Source organism: Corapipo altera, unplaced genomic scaffold (assembly GCF_003945725.1).
Source record: "Corapipo altera isolate COAL_440 unplaced genomic scaffold, ASM394572v1 22b, whole genome shotgun sequence".
Classification (NCBI taxonomy): Eukaryota; Metazoa; Chordata; class Aves; order Passeriformes; family Pipridae; genus Corapipo; species Corapipo altera.
The window spans coordinates 27,928,399-27,948,229 of NW_020884876.1; the positions used below are offsets into that span (position 1 = coordinate 27,928,399).

The window sequence follows — 19,831 nt, forward strand, 5'->3', positions numbered from 1 at the left end:
CTTGCCTCTAGAAGTGTGTCATCAGGAAGAGACAGTGCCTCTGGGAGCAGGCAAGGGAGCCTGACAACCCGACCCAGCTCCAGGTGTGCAGGCAGCAGAGTGGCCACGGGCAACATTGCTGTGCCCAAGGGGAAGCTGTTTGACAGCCAACACCAACCACCTCTGACCCCAAACCACAGCAGAAGGGGGTCTCAGGTAAATGCCATCTGGGTATGGGCTGGACCCAGACCAGGACTGAAGAGACACCTCCAGAAAAGCGTCAAGAAAGCTGCCAGCAGACCACTCTTCCCAGGGGTCCCAGAAGACTTAGGCCAACCTGCCACTACAATTCATAAGCCTCTAAGACTGACTTCACAAAAGCACCTTTGCTCACATATTTATGTACACCTTGGGTTTTAAGCAATATGCACTCTTAGGAGCTATGAAAAAAAAAGGTGGGTTCTAGTGGACTTTGAAAGCACACTAAAAATGGCAATTTTGAACTGCAGTTGAACAAGCAGAAGCTTTTCTGATGCGTTAAGAGAAATTTTTGAAGCTCAGTATATTTAAGTATTTTATATTAAAACCAGCATTTACTTTCTAAATTCAACTTGTTAGTCTCCTTTCTATAATCATTCAACAAAACCAAACTTAACTCCATCAACAACCAGCCTCTGCTCAGCCTCATCAGCTTTGCTGACATATTTTATTTCACCATATTCTTTCTACTTTCAACTGAGGCCATAAAACAATCAGAACACACACCTAAAAAGACAGTCAGCCTCATCATTTTAGGATTTTGATCTGCTTTGACAGATGCTGTGCAGCAAAGAGGAAAAAAGACACTGAATGTTTCAAATGTCATGAAACCTAACCCTAAGCACAGCCTGAAGAGCTGGAATTTCAGCCAATATTTGGTAAGTAAAATGATTACTTTGCTACACAAGTTCAAATTCTAACAAGCAGTTTTATTTTTTGCAAAGCATACAGATCATTAAAAAAAAATTCCATGCTAGGTCTAATTTATTCAGAACAAGCATGTCTTCAATATGGTTTGCATTCCAATTCAAGTTACTTAAGGAGTTGAATACCACCATAAGAAAATCAAGTTTTCTTTCATTAAATTATCTTTGCTGCAGTCTGTCCATGATTGCCTTTTTTTTTTTTTTTTAAACAAAGAAATATTTTTGAAGCTTGCAACTTACCTAATGTTGAAGCTGGCACAACTATCAAATGGGGACCTCTATTGCCCTCTTGGTAGAGATAAGCTAGAAATGCAATAGCTTGAATTGTTTTTCCCAAGCCCTAAGAGAAAATAAATCCATTTAAACTAAACTTACAATCTGCAGAACATAATAGTGTTTTGTACACATAAGACAATTACAGTGTAGCAAAGATCCAGTAAAGATGAAAAATCTGATTAAAAAATTTGTTCTGCTTAGCCACACTTCCACAGAAGACAATTCCTCCTTATGTAGAACCTCAAACCCCATTACCGTTTCAGCTCAATATTTGAGCATCAAAGATTCATCTTTTCCATTTATGAAGTTTTTCATTTTAGTGCAAATTCACCCCTCAAATCATCTTTAAAAATTTACCTTCCTGAAACAATACAAGAAACCGATGACTAGGAAACTACATGTTTATTTCCATTTGCATCAGCTGTACAAAGGTTATTCCAGCTATATCAGAAATGGAATTTAATATGGCAATCAGATTTCTTTAAGATAAGCCTACATTTCCACCAATACTCGCTTTCATGTTTTCTGTATCAGGCCTTTAAAAATGTATCTTATTTATCACAAAATAGGTATATTCTTACAAACATGAAACATACAGAAGTTGAGAAACACTGACTGATAGTGCAGCAAACCAATCCATTCATTCATGGTTCATCACAAGATGAAAGCAGCCAGGATTAAAAGCAACAGATAACACACTTAGCAGCGACATCACTGAGTTTTTTCTGTTGTACAGCTACTGGTGGTGTCAGCCTTCAACAGAACCTCAAACCCATGAGATGGTGAAATGCTGCTTCTGGAGAAGCAGAACAGAATTTAGTTTTTCCTGTATTGTTAACTATCTCTTTTGAAACTGATGGAGAAATGTAGAAGATAAGGGCTCACTGCACTAAATGTTGGACAAGAAGAGTGAGTTGTATTTATGGGCAAGAAGCTATTAAAAGTATGGTTTGAGAACAACCTCTTGTGGTAGAAACTGCTTCCATTGCATTAAGAAGACACCACATGACTTGTAATTATCAGTGTCCATGAATCTTAGGCTACTTTTGACTTTCAAAATGAAAGTAAAAGCTCAGTTGCTTCTAAGCTTTTGGAGAAACTGTTTGCAATTTAAGTTATATTAGTGAAAACAAAGTACTTATAATATGCTTGAGGTTTCTAGGAAAAGAAAGAATTTAACAAAGTACATTTTTGCAAACTTTAAATGATTCTTAAATAATCAGTTTCACACTTACCATTTCATCAGCCAATATGCCATTCAATCTGTGTTTATACAGCAGTGCTAACCAGTTCAAACCAATCTTCTGATACGGCTTCAGTTTCAAACTGTTAAAAAAAAAAAAGTCAAGCTTGTTACCACCTTTTATTTGTTTCTCCATGAAACACAACTTTACACTTATGGTAATCACAGAATGTCAAGTGTAGTAACATTGCCTATATTTTAATAGTCTAGATCTCCTTGTCTAGTGAAAAACAAAAACTTTATTTAATCAGTCACCTGAATACAAAGAGCATTTCCAAACTGAGTTTATCTGAATTTTCATAGATCTTAAATGATCAAAATGAGTAACACAGCAAATACTTTTTCTCTAAGATCAGTGATACACAATCAGCTAATAGTTACAGAATTGCTAATTTTAAAAATACACAATAAATTAAGTGGCATTTAGCAGTTGCATCCGTAAGTTTCTCTGTTGTACAATTACTGGCTGTGTCAGCACCAAAGAAAAACCCAAACACACACAGCCCACGAAACACACTCAACACTAAGTCACTTAGTTCAGCATTTTTTGCCAAGAAAATATCACTAACAAGCTCCCTCCAGACAGCTCCTTCCTCTCAGCTTTTATTTTCATGTAGCTGAGAATTCTTTTGCTATTTACCACTAACAGTCTAATTCAATTTGCTACTTTGACCACTTTTTTCCCCACTTCACCCCAATGCTTCCTAACCCTTAGGATAATCCCTCCTACCATATCCATTTCCATTCCTCCTAAATTCTCTCCTTATTCCTATCCATTTGGAGATTCTTACCAATTTACCTCTCCAAAATAAATCCTTCCCCCAGCACATCCCTGGTGCCACTCATTGGATACAAAGTTCCAGATTATTTTGTACATCTCAACTTCCTGACCAAGGTCTTTTGTTCAGCTGATAAAACTTCCAAGTTTGCTCAGATTCATTTCAATTTGGCATCTTTGAAATCTAAGATCCCCCATAACAGAAGCAGGTTTGTTTGGGCTTTTGTTTGAAATAAGTCAACAACTCATGATCCCATTGCTCAAGGTTGACTTTTACATCCATTAAAAACCGGAGGAAGTAAAACAAGGTCTTCAAGTACACCTTACTGTCCAACACCCTTGTCAGTATAAAAAAGGGAAAGATACCTCTGATTCAGAATGGAGGGCTGCTCTATGTTCCATCCACATCCTCCATCTCCAGTAATCCTGGTTACTTGTTTTGTCAGTTTATTTGAAATGTCTTCACATTTATTCATGAGCTTCAGAACCACGTCCCTCTCCTTCAGCAATATCTTGCAGTTCCACACTATATCTTCTGACAAACCAGCAGTCTTAGTCATTTTTGTAAACTGCAAAATAATAATGAAAATAATTCTATGAACACTGGTAATAGCAGCAAAAGTGCTACAGTGAAAATCCATGGCTGCTGCAGGTAGTAAGTAATTCAAGTAGGAGACAGCAACAGAATCCTGATCTTCTCTCAAAACTTCAAATACTCCTTACACACTTGACCCACTGCAAACTGTGGATCCACACTGAAGGTGTGGAGCTCCCTGCACTGTAAAACCTGAAATCCTAAAAGATTCAAATTCTCTGAAGAGTTTCTAATGAAAAACACAGGAGCATTAGACTCAAAATCTTCGGGGAGGGGTGCAATATACAGCACAAAGCACGCTTTGAAGGTCAAGGCCCAGTAAAAGAACAAAACCCCAGAAGGAAGAAAAATTGCACTGAATATCATTAGATGTCCTTTTACATACTAAAGATTTAAGATGTAAGCATAATGTAGGCACCAAGGCAGACCAATGAACCTATAAAGTAAGTTATTAAATTGTTAGGAGTCTGTCTGGGGTTCAGTATTATTCAGGTCCAGTTCTAACTCTATCATGAATGGCACACTCAAACTGGACTTAGGTATACTGAAAAAAAAAAAAAAAAGGCAGTAAGAAGTTTCTTTAAACTATGCTGGGTTTTCTGCGGTCATCAAGTACTGACAGTGCACAGAAGTCTTTCTTCCACCACTTGCTTCCTCCAGTCCACACTAGTTACTTTTTATTTTCTTCCTCTAAACTTCAAATATGCATTACAATATGGATATTCTCCATGTCAGAGCCAAGAAGCCTGAAGTTGTGTCAAAACAGGTCCTTCAGGTCCACGGATTTCTCCTGAATCCCATATAGTGCCATTTCCAGAAAGTGTAAAACCTACTAATAAATATATTTCTGCAGTAACTGGGATCATATTTGTAATTACAGCATTTTCATGCGTATCTATGCATATTTCACTGTAAAGAACAGACATATTCTTTTATTAATGGATTTAAAGAATTCTTATATTAAAAGATAAGTAATTTCCAAACAGATTTTTTTTGAATTTGAAATCACACATCTGTTAAAATTTAGCACAAGACTTCATATGCATATATCCTCCAAGAATTCCTTCCATAAAAAAAGGGGTTGCATGATCCATCTATTATGTAATTCATTGATATTGCCACACTGCAGAGTAAAAGACAGGTTTTTTAAGGTGAACTGTATAACGAGACAATGCTTTCATTAAAAGAACAAAAAGAAAAAAAAAAGGAGAAATGGAGTGAGGCAATTACAGTTTGGGGGTGGGGTGAGGGGTGTTTTGTGGTTTTTTCCATTTTAAACAAATCCCAGAAAGTTTAGCTACACTCATAGGATAAGGAGAGCACATGTCAAACACCTGCAAAGACGTTTTCTGAACAGACACCTCTATTTAGCAACAAAAAAAAGAGCATGGGTTTTAATAGGTGACTACAAAATTTCAAATTTGTTTTGATGCCTAAAGCTCTGGTTGGCATGAATAGAAATCCTATAATCCATAAATAAAGGTGTGGAAAATTAAGCCATCTGCTACTAACAGAAATTGTATTGTTTCATGTCAGCACATTAACATTCAGCTCCAAGTTGCAACAAGAAAAACTTTAGCCACTGGTTTGCATGTGAAACACAGGGTGTTACCCTGTTGTACAGAACACAAAGCAGATCCATGGGTGGCCTTTGGTTTACTAGAGGTTATGACAGCTTCCCAAGTTCATTTTTTTTCAAATGAGGCCCAAAAATGTGAGACCATCACAGACAAGTGAACCCCTGAGCTCTTACAGCACAATTTGAACTGCCACACCAGCACACACTGCTTGGGCCTTTACACCACTTGCAGGTGATGCAGGATTTCACTTTACTGCTTAAGGATGAAAGTCAGCCTCAGCCTCAAGCAACTAACTCCAGTTCCACTTTAAGTAGTTTCCCGTTTCTAACCTGATGCATTTGCTGCTCCCCCTTTCAGTTTGCTTTGGTGCAAGGTGCTTCTGGATTTTCGGCCAATTTGGGTTTTGTAGCAGTTTGTACATGTGCAGCCAAACAAAATGAGACAATAAAAAACCCTGAATCTACCCTCCCCTGTATCTCCTCACTGCTCATACATTGCTGCTGTGTGTGGAATGTGATGGACAAGTATGTCCATTTTTGTCTGCTCAGTTCTCCCATTCCCCTAATAGTGATATGCTATGTCAGAATTTCCATGTAATACATTGCATCAGTACATACAGTTTAACTTGTGTGTACTACGGACATTGTTTAAATCACAAAATCTTTAAAACCTAAACAGCTTATTTTGTGATGGAATAATACTGTGAATGAGGGAAATGAAGATATAGCAAATCTCACACAGATGCATATGTTTTTAAACTAAAAGGAAATTAAAGCAGTTAACAGTTATACGCCTTAAAAATAAGAAACTAAACAGCACTGAACCCTCTCCAGTTCATTCCCTGCATTTACCAGAGGCAGCATGAAACTGCATTGGGCACCCTCAGCAGGCCAAGGAACAGACCACCACCCCAGACACCAAAAGCTCAGCTGAGCTCCTTTGTGAGCCAGTCTTGGCTCTGCCTTTGTTTCTTGGCACACACTGAACACAGGCAGGTATTGCCCTTACACGGCTATGTTTACAGCCTCTCTGCTGAGGAAACAGTGCTGAGTGCTGTGTTTTCCAACACTGGTGCATTCCACAGCCTGGAAAAGAGAGCACTGATAAATATAAGTTTTTTAGAGGAGTGAGGATGGGGAGGAAGGGCGATAGGTGTTCAGAAGTGCTTCCACCAAGCAAAGAAATCATGCTGTCTGCTGGCCCACAATGTGTGCCAGTGGGGTATCACCTGGACCTCAAAGCAAATGGGAGAGAAAGGTGTGAAGCCAACAGAGGAGACTGAGGAGGGAACCTCACAACTGTCTACAACTTCCTCACAAGGGGAAGCCGAGTGGCAGGCACTGATCTCTTCTCCCTGGTGATCAGTGACAGGACACAAGGGAATGGCCTGAAGTTGTGCCAAGAGAGGTTTAGGATGGATATTAGAAAAAGGTTTTTCAGCCAGAAGGTGGCTGGGTGCTGGAACAGGCTCCCCAGGGAAGCGGTCACAGCACCAAGCCTGACAGAGTTCAGAAAGTGTCTGGACGACGCTCTCAGGTACATGGTGTGATACTTGGGGTTGTCCTATACAGGGCCAAGAGCTGGAATTTGATGATCCTTGTAGGTCCCTTCCAACTCAGGGTATTCTACAACTCTATGAAAAGACCCACCAGGAAGGGAGGTATTTCTTAACAGGTGGGTTTACTCCCTCATGTCCATCCTGCATAGTTGTTACAGAACTGTAGAGCTGTATATAGACTATGAAGCCAGCACAGAGCAGGCCTGCACTGAGAGAGAAAAACATCGCTGAACACTGGCCCCTTGCATAAAAGCTATGTAACATATGACATCACACCGAGACACAGGGAGGTGAACTTTCCTATCCACTCTGTCCTTAGCCTGTTCTGAACCTTTGCTTCACCTTGCCCTCCACAGTCATCGACATTCTCAGTGCTCATCCCCCCTCTTCCTCCTGGTTCTCACAGCCACGCTTTCTGCTGCCCACCCTTTAGTTTGTCTACCCCTGCATCCCCATCTGCTCTCCTTGTGTTCTAATCCCCTATTCCCACAGCAGAGCTGTTTCTCAGGAGCTCCCATTTGACCATCACATTTCTTTCCTTTTCTGCCAGCTCCATGCCTGGGCTTTGCAGAAGCACCTGGAGCCACCCTTCCAAACCTTCTGTCTCAGAAAGCAATGTGCAATTTTAGGCTGTGAATATGATGAGTACTGAGAAAGGCAATCTCAGCACACAAATTTTTTTTCTCTGTATTTTAAGAGTTACTAGATCAAGTGAAACATCTGTCTAAAATATCAGCTCCAAAGAAGAAGTATTTTAAGCTCTCTTATTAGTTTCACAGGCTTGAAAGTAATTTAAATCCATTAAAAAAAAATTAGACCAACTTAAAAAGGTTGTCTAGAATAAAAAAGACATTCTAACTTATGCTTTCCTGGAATAAAACATTTAATTTATAAATAAGTAGGCTTTAGTTTTAATCTCAGGCTGAGAGCCTTAATATCTTCCTTAATTCTAACAATGAACAAGTGGTAATAACTTCTAGTGCTTTACACTGTGTTACACAAGATACCATTAGAGTAAAGCAGACCATAACAGTACAGCCAATTTCTTAATGCTATAACTGAACCAGCTCTCTCCATTACTCTAACCACTCATTAATTGCTAGGAGAAATGTTGGGTTACTGAGCTACTGGATCTTTATAAACAATTAAATCCTCACTAATACGAAACATCTGCTAAAATCTGCTGCAAACCACTTCTACTTTTTTTTTTTGGCAAGTATTCACAACACTACATAAACATGTGGTTGCTGACAGCAGCAATCTTTATAAAAGACAAATTTTGAACGCAAACAGGCCCATGCAGCTTTTTTTACTGTTAAATATTTTACAAAGAGAAAAGGAGAACAGCCCTGTAGCAAATATTTCTGCAAAGAATTAAGTTCAGGCAAAATCCAACAAGTTTAGAAAGGAATAGCTGTATGACAGATGTTCTGTGAGAAGCCAAAGGCTTGGGGCAAAACGGATTTCTTTTGCAGCATACCTGTAGCCTGGTTTTTTTTCTCAAGTATCCTCCTCTTGTCTCCCCCTTCCCCTTGCAACACAACATACAAAGATCATTTTGTTTTCCTTAAAAATCTGTTTAGTATCTCTTGCTATTTTGTGGTAAAATATTTCACGCACTGAATAATAAATGTTATTGTTTTACACATATGGAAGAACTTCACACATACATCAGTGGGGGAGGTTTTAGAACAAATACTGATGAAAAAAACACACCAATTACTCTGTAAGAGGGCCTGTGCACAGTTACTGCTTTAAAATCCAAACCACTAATAAATTAAATAAAGACAATCTGCCTTAACGGACTTCAAGTTTCTTACCAGAATATTGCTCTTATCACATTTGATGTTTTGCAGTTCACTGGAACTGTATGAAATGTGAAGGCAACAAACAAACAAACTATGGGAAATATTTGAAAGTAACATCCCAGTGACAGTAGATAAGGTACTTACCAACTGGTATTGCTTTCCCTTCTGTGGTGGATTGTGCTTTAGCCTTCTGATGCTTTATCTTTTTATTAATAAAAACAGAGCAGCTTGCTCCACTAAAAATGGCTGCACTGCTTAGCCAGCAAAACCATGCTAGAGACTAAGCTGCAGTAGGTAAAAAAAAAAAAAAAGGAATAAAAAAAGAAAAAGAGACCGACCGTCCTTGCATGAAACTGAAAATATCCATGCTGGCTCCTTCAATCATGGAGCTACCCTGGAAGCTGCTGCTGCTGCTATACAAGTGTCTGCAGTAAAGGTCCTGCCACGTTCTTCCCTCCTGCATCGGTTTTCAGCTACAAGAGCTCAGAACAGGCTAGCAAACACCTCCTTCCCAAGTGAAAGCTCTAATTTCTTCTTCTGCAGTGAAATCAACCAACTTTCTATGCTACAGAGTGAGTGACAGTAATGTCAGCCAATCAGCTTGAGTTTTCCAGAAAAATCACCCCTTAATTCATTCAAAATCAGGTCATATGACACTATTTGAAATGCTATTGGCTTAGGAGGAACATAGCATTTTAGCCTAATCAGGATAAGGCCACCCATCTAAGCCTCCCTAGGCTGAAGCCACCTTGATTCTAGGCAGGCTGGGGATAGGGAAAGAAGAATGCAGACCTACCAGAGCCTCCCAGCTGTTAAAGGGCCGGAGCGCAATTATCTTCTGAGCCTTTTTCTGAGAACACTGGGGGATCAGAGTCAGTTCACCCGGGGAAGCATCCTGCAGGAAGCTGAGGATTTTCACTTTGTAGCCATCCTCCATCACTTCGTCGCCATCGCCGTAGTCCTCATCGAGGGAGCTACCGCCGTCTTCGGAAGCCGACTCGTCCTCCAAGTCTTGTGTTTCTCTTTTAGTATTCCACATGCTCCTTTTGCTTTTGTCCTTTTTCTGAAAGCCATTCTGCTCTTTCTCAGGTTTCTGCTTTGTCTTCTCTTTACTCTCGCCACTTGTGCTCTTGGTGGAGGCTTTGGTCAAGTCAGAAGTTTTTCTTCTGCAAGGAAGTCCCATTTCTGCACACGCAATATGGAAGGCAACAAGTCAATGCATACTGGTTAAGGGAGAATGAAAACCCACACTGTTCTTCCAATATAAAACCTATAAGACACAATTCTAGTATTTCATACACAAGAACTCAATAGCAGGTGTTACTGAGAGAAAAGAAAAGCAAGTCTGTATAAAACATGTCAATAGATCCAACTGTGAGTATAAGATAAGCAGTACTCATTTGTATAATGCTCAAATAGCAGAAGGTTTTAAGTAACTATCTTAAAATACAGATGATCAATGCTATGTAATATTTGTGAGCTTCAGAAGTAAGAGCAAACAGTTCAGAACTCTGATGTATCACAAGGATGAGATACTGGTCACACTGCAACCCAACTGCAGAGCTATTAATTCTGTTGATTGGACAAAACAAGCCTTCTTTCATGATGAAAATGATATATTTTTTCAATTTTAATGCATTGTAGTACAGTATTAGAGGTGGGAAAATGAAAACATACACATGTTAAGGAAACTCAAAGAATGATGTATTTCTGACCAAAATAACCCTACTGTCTTAAAATAAGACAGAAGTTATTTAACTGAACATGAGTAAGTAATTTTCAGAAGTGATTTGTGTGTGTTTTTCTTCCCTCATGGGAATAGAGCAGTTGAGGTTTCTCGTCTGCCCAATCCCAGCTTGCTGCTGATTGATTCCAACCCTGATGTCCACCTTTTCAGAAGCAGCAGTAAGGAGACAACTTCATGCATACTGACAGCTCTCTCCACTTCCAATTAAGAACACTGCCCTACCCCAACTACACTTAAAGAGCTGATACAGCAAAACATATGCATATCTGACAGCTGTTTTACACACTGAAAAGTACTCATTAAATAGTATTTAAGTTATAACGTGCAGATTTACTTGGAATGACTGTTTTTGCTCCCTGCCACATCTAAAGTATTGGTATTTACATATGAGTTGTATAATTTAAGGCCTATTTCTAGTATTTTTCTCTCCTAGAATATATTTTAAAAGGACAAAATGGCATATGTCACTTGTCACCTATGCAGTTATTTGCAGTTACTGATCCAGAAATCAGTAATTTACAAATTACTCCAGTTAAAAAACAAACTTATTTTTAAACAAGCAGGAAGGGGGCAGGTGTCAGTTTTGACACATTTCAAAATACATTTTAAGACATACCCATAGGTAACTACAACTTTTTATTAATATCTGTATTAGCAGGGCAAAGACATTTATCTCAACTTACAGAGCAAAAGATCGAAATACAGAAAAATAGAGCTTCCATCTCTTATCCTGCCCATAATACTAATTTCAAGTATAAGTGCAAGTTTCCAGGCACGGTGCTCTCAGAACTGTCAGTGCTGAACATTAGAAAATATTTGCATCACAAGTCTGTTTGTTTTGTCTTGGAATAAAATGGATTATAAATCTGTCTTTACCCTCATCATCTGCAAATATTGTCAGGGCCTCCAGTGCTTCATCATACACCCAGTCATGTTCCTGAAGTACTTCTCTCAGTTCCTGGTAAAAAAATAAGACATTTTGTATTGTGGTAAGATAAGCATAAGCTAAATTTCTGTGCCTAACAACATTAGGCAAAGAAAAACCCCTCTAAGTCAGATGATTCAAAATAAAGGAAATGCAAAACAGAAAACCCCTCAGTTTCTCCTTACACACTCAGTGTAGGCAGAGCTGCAGTCTACTTTTGAAAAGTGTAAGAATACACAAACAAGCTTTGCTTCCAACAATTTAAAGCACAGTATTGTAGGGCCCCGACCAGTTGCTGATGATCATCAGGTATTAAAAGTAATACAAAGTGCACCATGTATCTAGTGGTCCAGGGGAGAAGAATGTGTGTCAGAGGGAGGGATAATTTCTCCATGTATATTTATAAAAGATCATCAAATTTGACTACGCCAGGTTGTCACAGGGACAGAAAAGAAGGATAAGAAGTTACATATAGTCCCAACCAAATCCAACTGCTCTCAGTTCAGGACAAGTTACATTCCAAAAGTAGCAAAGGCCTTCCTACCCTGGGCTCTTTGCAAGAGTGCTGCTGGTGTAAGAATTGTTTCATTCGGCCTATCAACAGCTGCAATTTTCTTAAAAAGTCAAACCTTGACATGTCATGAGGAAACAGGAGCTCACCTCCTTATCCAATCCAGGAAATATCTTTTGCAGCCTCTTCACAAGCATCTCTTGCCTCTCCCATTGTCTTTTGGGTTCTGAGTCATCAAGCTATGTTAAAAAAAGAAATCTATTAGGTTGAATATAAATTACAAGCATAGAAACAGAAGAAAACCTAATCAATACTGTTAATCCTTAAAGAGGTGCTCTAAACGACAAAACCAGCTAAGACGAATTTAAGTTGAAGTGATTCCTCATACCTGGTCAATGATCAAAATTAGACCAAAACTTCCATATGCATACAAACTGCCTTCAGTCATGAAAAACTGGCATTCTACTTGATAAGCACACACAGTGCAGGTTATATACAAAAATGTAAATAATTTAGAACTATCTAGTTTGTATTTCTTTAAAATCAAAAGTTATTAGTAATTCTGGATGATATTTAAGGCAGAAGATGCCAAGGTTGACGGTCAGATTAGACTATCAAGCATGCAGTATTTAACCCACTAAAGCCTACAAACATGTCAAATGGTGTGTTTATAGTGAGATTAATAGGTAAAAAAATCCACAAATACTATGTCCCAGAGTCATGAAGTCACATCAAAAACTGGCAAAAGTTTTCATCAGCAGTAGCTTCACTAACAGCTACTACCAGCCTGCACAATGGAAGTTGTCTTATAAGCAAGTGCCAAAACTTCCACATGCCCTAAGCTGGTCTGTTTTGTATTCACTACAAAGAACTACACAAGTTTCTTCATAGAGCTTTGAATACAAAGTGGTTACAGATCTACTTATCTACAGCAGACATACCAACAGGTTTGATCAATATTTACTCTGCTGAATGATGCTATTTGCTGAAAGAGCACAGACCAGATCACCCAGAAGCACTCCGAGTAAGAGAGGACATTATTCCTTTCCTCAGCAAGCCTACAACGCCATTAAGAGTGCAGCTACAGCCCATACAAAGCTGGCAAAGTATGCTCTAGTCTTAGGAACTAGAGGCAAAAGCAGGAGTAAGGAAAAACATCCTGCAAGTTGTCTCACTATAGTTGTCTATAATGAGTTCTAAAAACCCATGTTCCAGATTTGTTTTTTCCAATCCTTCCTCTTTTAATTGTAATAAAACGACTAAGAACAGAAATCAAACTGCTGCATGAAACCAGGTTCAGTGAAACATTGTTTGCTAGGCTGGTTGGGAAATAATTCAGTAAATTCTCCTTTTATAACCCAGGGGTTTGGTGAGGAGGAAAAAAACCCAATGCATATTTCTCTTTTCGGAAGAAGGGGACTTTATACATAATATTATTTTTGCTTTAATGGAAAACTGCATTTTCTTTATTTGGTTCTGACTGAGGGCAATGTTAGCCTAAATTCCAACACCAAACCAGTCACTCTCCACCAACCAGTCTCCACTATTAACTTTGGAATTCCCTTTATCTACCATAGTGTTTTTCAAGGATGTCTACTGGGATGCCTGGCAGATGGCCTCAAGACAGCACTATAGGACTGTGCATATCTGCCAAATACCAACCTGAATGCACCAGGATCATGACATAGTTCCTATTTACTAGCAGAGGTCAAAGTAATCATTCCTTTAAACGTAACCAATTCACTATTTTTAAAGATTTCCCTAAGTCATAGTTTCAAATAGATACATAAGCAACATTTCCTCTATAACAGAGAGTAACAGTAGCAACAGATATTAACTTCATCTGTTTGAGGAAACACAAGGAATGACCTGATCAAAGTGATTCCCGGTAATTCCCGCTGATGCTCACAAAAACTGAATGGTACACAGCACCTCACATTCTGCTATCTGCCATCAAACACTTCCACCAAAGCAGGGAAGTGGGTACTGTGATACAAGTCCACTAGCACTGAGGAACAAAGCAGGTAAATCCATGTAGAATGGCAAGACTAAGAAAGTAGAAAAACCTCATTCAGACGGTAAGATCTGAATTTGACTGGATTTTCTGGTAAAAGACAGACCAAGTCAGGTAGTTCCATTTATTATACAATGAACAGAGAGGAAAAAACCACAGTACTTACATAACTAGCTTTTGACTTCTTTGCAACTTGCTCCTTTCTGGTTTTGCCATCTATGGGAGAATCTCTTACTTTCCTTTTACCAGAGGCAGCTTCAAAAAGAATTGAGACAGAAGAGAAGGATCAGTTACTCTCACTATGTTCACCCCAAAACAGTAGGATAATTACCAAGTACAAACACTGTAGTAGCTATTAATTACCTGCTCAATGTGTTTATCAATCTCCATAATAGTTTCCTACTATAGTCCACAGATACATTGAAACTTGAAGCAAAGTAACTGCTTAAAAGTACATGTTTATTTACCTCTACGTTTTCTTTAGTAGTTTGGCAATTAATCAAGCAGTTGCCTCTCATATATAACAACTGAAATAGCATTTTATTATACATTTTTTAATAACTGCCACATGTTTTTGCACATAAGTTGCATAAAGGTATATCTGTCTGTTTTTATTCAAGCTCATATTTAATCCAGGCTGAATCCCATCTGTGTGTTGGAATTTGTACATCACTGAGAATTCTGAAGTGCTGATGACTGATTTCTGGCTCAGATGCACACCAAAGAGGTTACCAAACACTTGTTAACATTAAATCCAGATGTCTGGAAGAAAACTATGCATATTAAGTCTGTGATAAGGTTATTACTTATGAATAGTCCATATGAGCCATAACTTTCTGACTATCTTTGGGGTCTGGTGATTATCAAGAGATTATCATCTCAGCATTGAGACCTGCCCAGCCAGGTGCATTTTCAGACTGTGCACAGCTCACAAAGGCAAGAACACGTTACCACCGTTGCTGCACATCACCTTTGCTTGAAGCAGCATTATCAGAACAAATCAGTAAAAATTCCTAGTCCATGATCTGAAATTGTACTGTGAGTTAAATCTTTTTTTGGAAGAGTAGCTGCCTGCAGAGCTTTCATGTCTTGATATCAGCATCTCTGGCCAAGCTCCCCTCCCAGTCTGCCACAAGAGACCAGTGAACAAGCACACACACACACACAAAAAGCACACTTGTTCTCCAATCCAAAAAACTGTCTGGATGATCAAAACAGTTTTAGTTTGGAAAACTAAGTAGCCACATCTTTACACAAGAAGATATTCTGTGTGGAAATACTTTCAAAGAAATTCTCTGTCCAACTCATTCACTCCAGTATCGGAGATGTGACATATAAATATTTAAAACATAAATCATTAAAACATTCCAGAGGCAGAAAAGTATAAGCAATTCTTCCTTAAATGAAGGATCTAGCAAGAGATAGCAGAAAACACTACGATTTTTTTTCAAAGTCTCTGTATTTATATATGTAGGTAAAAATATCATGGAATCATAGAATGGCTTGGGTTGGAAGGGAGTTTAAAGATCATCCAGTTCCAACCCTCCTGTTGCAAGCAGGGACACCTTCCACTAGACCAGATTGCTCAGAGCTCCATCCAGTCTGGCCTTAAACACTTCCAGGGATATGGCATCCACAGCTTCCCTAGGCTATCTGTTCCAGTGCCTCACCACCCTGACAGTAAGGCATTTCTTCCTAACATCTAAGCTAAACTTACTCTCAGTTTAAAGCCACTCTTCCTTGTCCCATCACTACGTGCTCTTGTAAAAAGTCCCCCTCCATCTTTCCTGTACATTCCCTTCAGGTACTGGAAGGACGCAACATATACAAGAGGCAATTCAAACAAAGCATCCAGAGAACATGCCAGGTGGATCTTTCTGCCCAAGACCTAATTTAAACAATATCACCAGGAAAAGACATGCTTCTAGCTTAAGTCTGGGAAATGTGGGATGTTCTTGGCAGCAAAGTTAAGAGCTGTCAGGCTGCTGTTGGGTCAAGCACTAGAAGCCATTGGAGGCCTCATGCTATTACTGCTTATGCTTAATTAAAACTGCATTCGGGATGAACAATTCTGAATACTAACAGTGAGCCTGCAAACCTCTTTGCCCTTAAAAAAATACAAGGTCTCCACATAAGAGTATCTCAAAGACTTTCCTGCTTTTACGTCATGGGCTGAGCACTCAACAGTATTTGTCGTGAGCAATTTTAGAGGCAATTAAACTATAAGGAAGGATCTGGATAACCATGGTCTCAGAAACCTATCAACACAGAATTATTTTAAAATAACCTGTGGTCTTTTGAAACTCGTTTGCAAATGACAATAAAAATGCCAACTCTCTCTAGACATTCACTTTGCAAAGTAGACTTAACTATTCCTTCTCGTGCTAAGGAAGCATACAGCTGAGGGGAAGAGGAAATTCTACTACTGTCAGATGGGAACCATCCTTGGAGTGGAGGCAGGGCACACCAGGCCTTCCAGAGGAATCCTTGTTCTCTCCATCAATTCTCTAATAACCAATGAGAAGAGCAAATTTTAGAGAAGCATTTCTAATTATTTCCACTAGTATTTGCTGCTAACTCTACCAAAAAAAAAAAAAAACTTTATTCCTGTGACTTCCTCTAAAATTACATTTCTGACTGCTCAAGAAGCAGTGAACATCAGACAGATTTATATGAGGCTTCAGCTCAGAAGCACCCTCAGTGATTTCATGGTTTTCAAGGTATACAGAAGACAGCACGAGACACAGATCACAAGCAGCAGGTAATACTACAGCCTAATATCTTTCTTCATATACATTTTCAGTGTGTCACATCTAATCTTCGTACCTGTAAAAAGTCTGCAATGCTTCTTGTTTTAGCTATAAATATTGAATTCAAGCTATAAATACAAGTTTTTGTCTTTTTGAAGGGACAGAAAAATTCACGGATGTCTTGGACACACTTTTTTTAGCAAAGCTGTGCTTCACAAGACTGTATCTCACACCCTGACCTCTCACACAGTCAACATTTCACAACAAGCAAAGCATATCATAAATTGACACAGATAAGCAGATGTTCAGTAATGTCTCCATTTTTTAAAAACGTGTCCAAAATGAGGTGATTTATACTATCACTTTCAGGCATGCTTAGTCCTAACTAAATATTTTATACAACAGCTGTGATTAGTGAGAATTTTGCTGCCAAGATTTTTCTGTGGGTTAATATCGAAAAGATGTGAAACAACATTCTTAGATCAAGAAAAAAATGGCCAAAAGGCAAGGCCTACATACCAGAAATCAAAGTGGTTTAGTTCAAACACTGAACTGTGACAAAGTTTAAGGATATGTATTAGCCTAAATTGGTTTAATATTAATCAAAACTCTTGAGAAGTAACCATAGTCCTCCAGGAAGGGATTTTCCAGGAACAGAAGTACTCAGAAGCAGTATGCTTCTCAAAAATATGCCAGCATACAAGAAATCTCATCTATAGAATCTGGCCACGCACATATTGATAACCCCAAAATGTTGGTCTGGTTGGGTTAAAAAAAACCCATCAAACAACACACACACAAAAGCAATCTTTCACTAAAATTATCCTGAATGTTCTTAAAACTTTCTGATAATGGTTAAAAATCTTTGAAGTTGTACATAAAAATCAGAAGATAAAAATACAGCAAGTACAACAGGGGGAATAGAATAAGCAAAAAATTTTGTACTTTAAAAAGGGAGTAAAACTGTTCTTCCTCAGCTTCCTAGATATGTTGCTTCCAAATCCATAGGACACTGCATGAAGACACATGAACTGCTCAGAAAAACTAAAATAATCAAGAGTGATCAAAAATAGCTTTTTTCTGTTGTATCCATGAAGATCTCTCAGGAAAACCATGGACAACTGAACTGTAAACAGATGGTGGCCTGCTTTTTAAAATGATGTCAAAATTCATATCAACCTTCCCTCTCCCCCACCAATTTCAATAAATCAGTCTAAAAGATTAGTATAAGATATAAGATTTAATCCTGGACTTGGGTGATGTCAAGAAACATGTGAAGAATTATAACCCTTTACCACGTCTAATACTTTCAACACTTCCACATCATGTGTTGGGTGTTTTGTTTTGATACCAGTATGAGACTGCATAAATTCAGAACAAACACCCCTAAATAAGCTCTAGGGGCTCAGAAGCATGGTTTGGGTGACATTTTGCTAGAGAACCTGTCTAATGTTTATAAATAACAGTTCTTATTCAGAATTACAAGCAAGTCTTGAAGTTAACCTGAACAGAAAACTGTGATGGGCCTTGATACAAAAAATATCTAGTTATGAATGGCTATATACTCTAGTATATTTTTTCCATACTACCAGATTGCTCACCTACAACATTCAGAATTACTACTGCTAACCCATCAGTATTTGCCTCAAGTTCTGGGCAAAGAAGGAACCAGCAAGAACAGAAAACACTTAAGGACCCATATGTAAAGCAATCCTGAGCTTCACACAACAGATTTGCCTTTTTGGCCTAATTTATGGACTCGGGTCCACATCCTCTTTTCATCTTTCCCCCTGCAAACCCTGTAACTTCAGTTTCCTCTTATCACAATAAACAAACAATAGTGTAACTTCTAGCACATAATTCACCACCCAAATACTTCCCAATCAATTTCACAGAATTAGCTGCAGCTTCTAAAGTTTAGGTTTTAATTTGGGGGTTTTTTTTTTGTTTTTTTCTTAAACATACCTTTGTCATTGAGCTTCAAACCAGCAGCTACTGCTTCCTCCATTGTGCATGACGTGTCTATCAACTGCAAAACAAAAAGGTCAATTGAATACAGTTGAACAGAGGAAGACAACGCTGGATCAGCATGAGTGAAATACGCTTTAAAAAAGCCACCCCAAATACACATGTATTATGAAATCCAAGACCAAAATCAACAGGTACCAAATAAGCTGTATTTGGAAACACTTTAAAACACATACTAGAAAACATTTTTCATACAATCTTATTTATTATCACTTTTTCCCTACTTCACAAACATGAAGATTTACTTTAAAGCTTTTTTTCAAAGATTATTCAGCATGACTATCATAAAACAAGATGATACAAAAAACTAATTTATTAACTCATAAAATGTCTGTATACTGTTATGACACATTGCTCCATTTCCTGTAACACACGTGAAACTTCCAACTTGCCTCAAAGTTTGTCTATACTTCCCTGCAGTCCTAGATTCTTTTTCCATCCACATATAATTTCAAAATAGATCCTTTTTTACAAATTCTATGTTGATACTTTTAGAATGCTTTTTGCAAATGAGATAACTACAACAAAAGCAAATGGCCTAAAGGTTTCAGATATGAAAAAACCCACAAAAAATGAAGTTACAAGGAATCCTGATGCCCAAGTATCTGTCAACATTTGGAAACAGCATCTTACAATTTTGCTGTAAACATACAATTTCCTTTCCAAAAGGCTCATGATTTCTCCTTAGTAGCCATCATCAGTTTGTCAGGACAGACTGTTCTAGATCCTTTAGATCATTAGATTTGCCTAATATTCCTCTGTCCTCCTTCAACACTGCAGCTTTGTAACTGTGGATGAAAATTTGCACAGCCTCTATTTCCTACAAAGTCCTGCTGATACAGGAGTTATCTCACATTCTCCTGAAAACAAACATCACCAGCACTACATACTCCTCAGTAGCTAAGTCACGATACAGCAGTCAGACATGCCACCTATCATTTCCAGCTAGTTTTTAAGTGACAAAGAACTGTTATCCACCTCTGGTTCAAATAAGTTCTACACAGACAAAAATTGAAAAAATACAGTCTGGACATATACAATATAAATTTTATGACAACGTTCAGGAGAAAAATT

At 38.3% G+C, this 19,831-nt stretch overlaps 1 protein-coding gene across 1 annotated transcript in view; it reads right to left on the reverse strand.

Moving 5' to 3' along the window:
- Positions 1–19,831, reverse strand: part of SMARCAD1 (SWI/SNF-related, matrix-associated actin-dependent regulator of chromatin, subfamily a, containing DEAD/H box 1) — a 42,270-nt gene that overhangs the window by 9,336 nt on the left and 13,103 nt on the right. Inside the window, exons 5-12 of the mRNA XM_027635873.1 lie at positions 18,695–18,758; positions 14,146–14,234; positions 12,115–12,204; positions 11,406–11,487; positions 9,579–9,967; positions 3,608–3,810; positions 2,456–2,546; positions 1,185–1,284 (exon numbers count right to left, since the gene is read on the reverse strand). Coding sequence (XP_027491674.1) covers positions 1,185–1,284; positions 2,456–2,546; positions 3,608–3,810; positions 9,579–9,967; positions 11,406–11,487; positions 12,115–12,204; positions 14,146–14,234; positions 18,695–18,758 — 1,108 coding nt within the window. The remainder of the gene's footprint in view (positions 1–1,184; positions 1,285–2,455; positions 2,547–3,607; positions 3,811–9,578; positions 9,968–11,405; positions 11,488–12,114; positions 12,205–14,145; positions 14,235–18,694; positions 18,759–19,831) is intronic.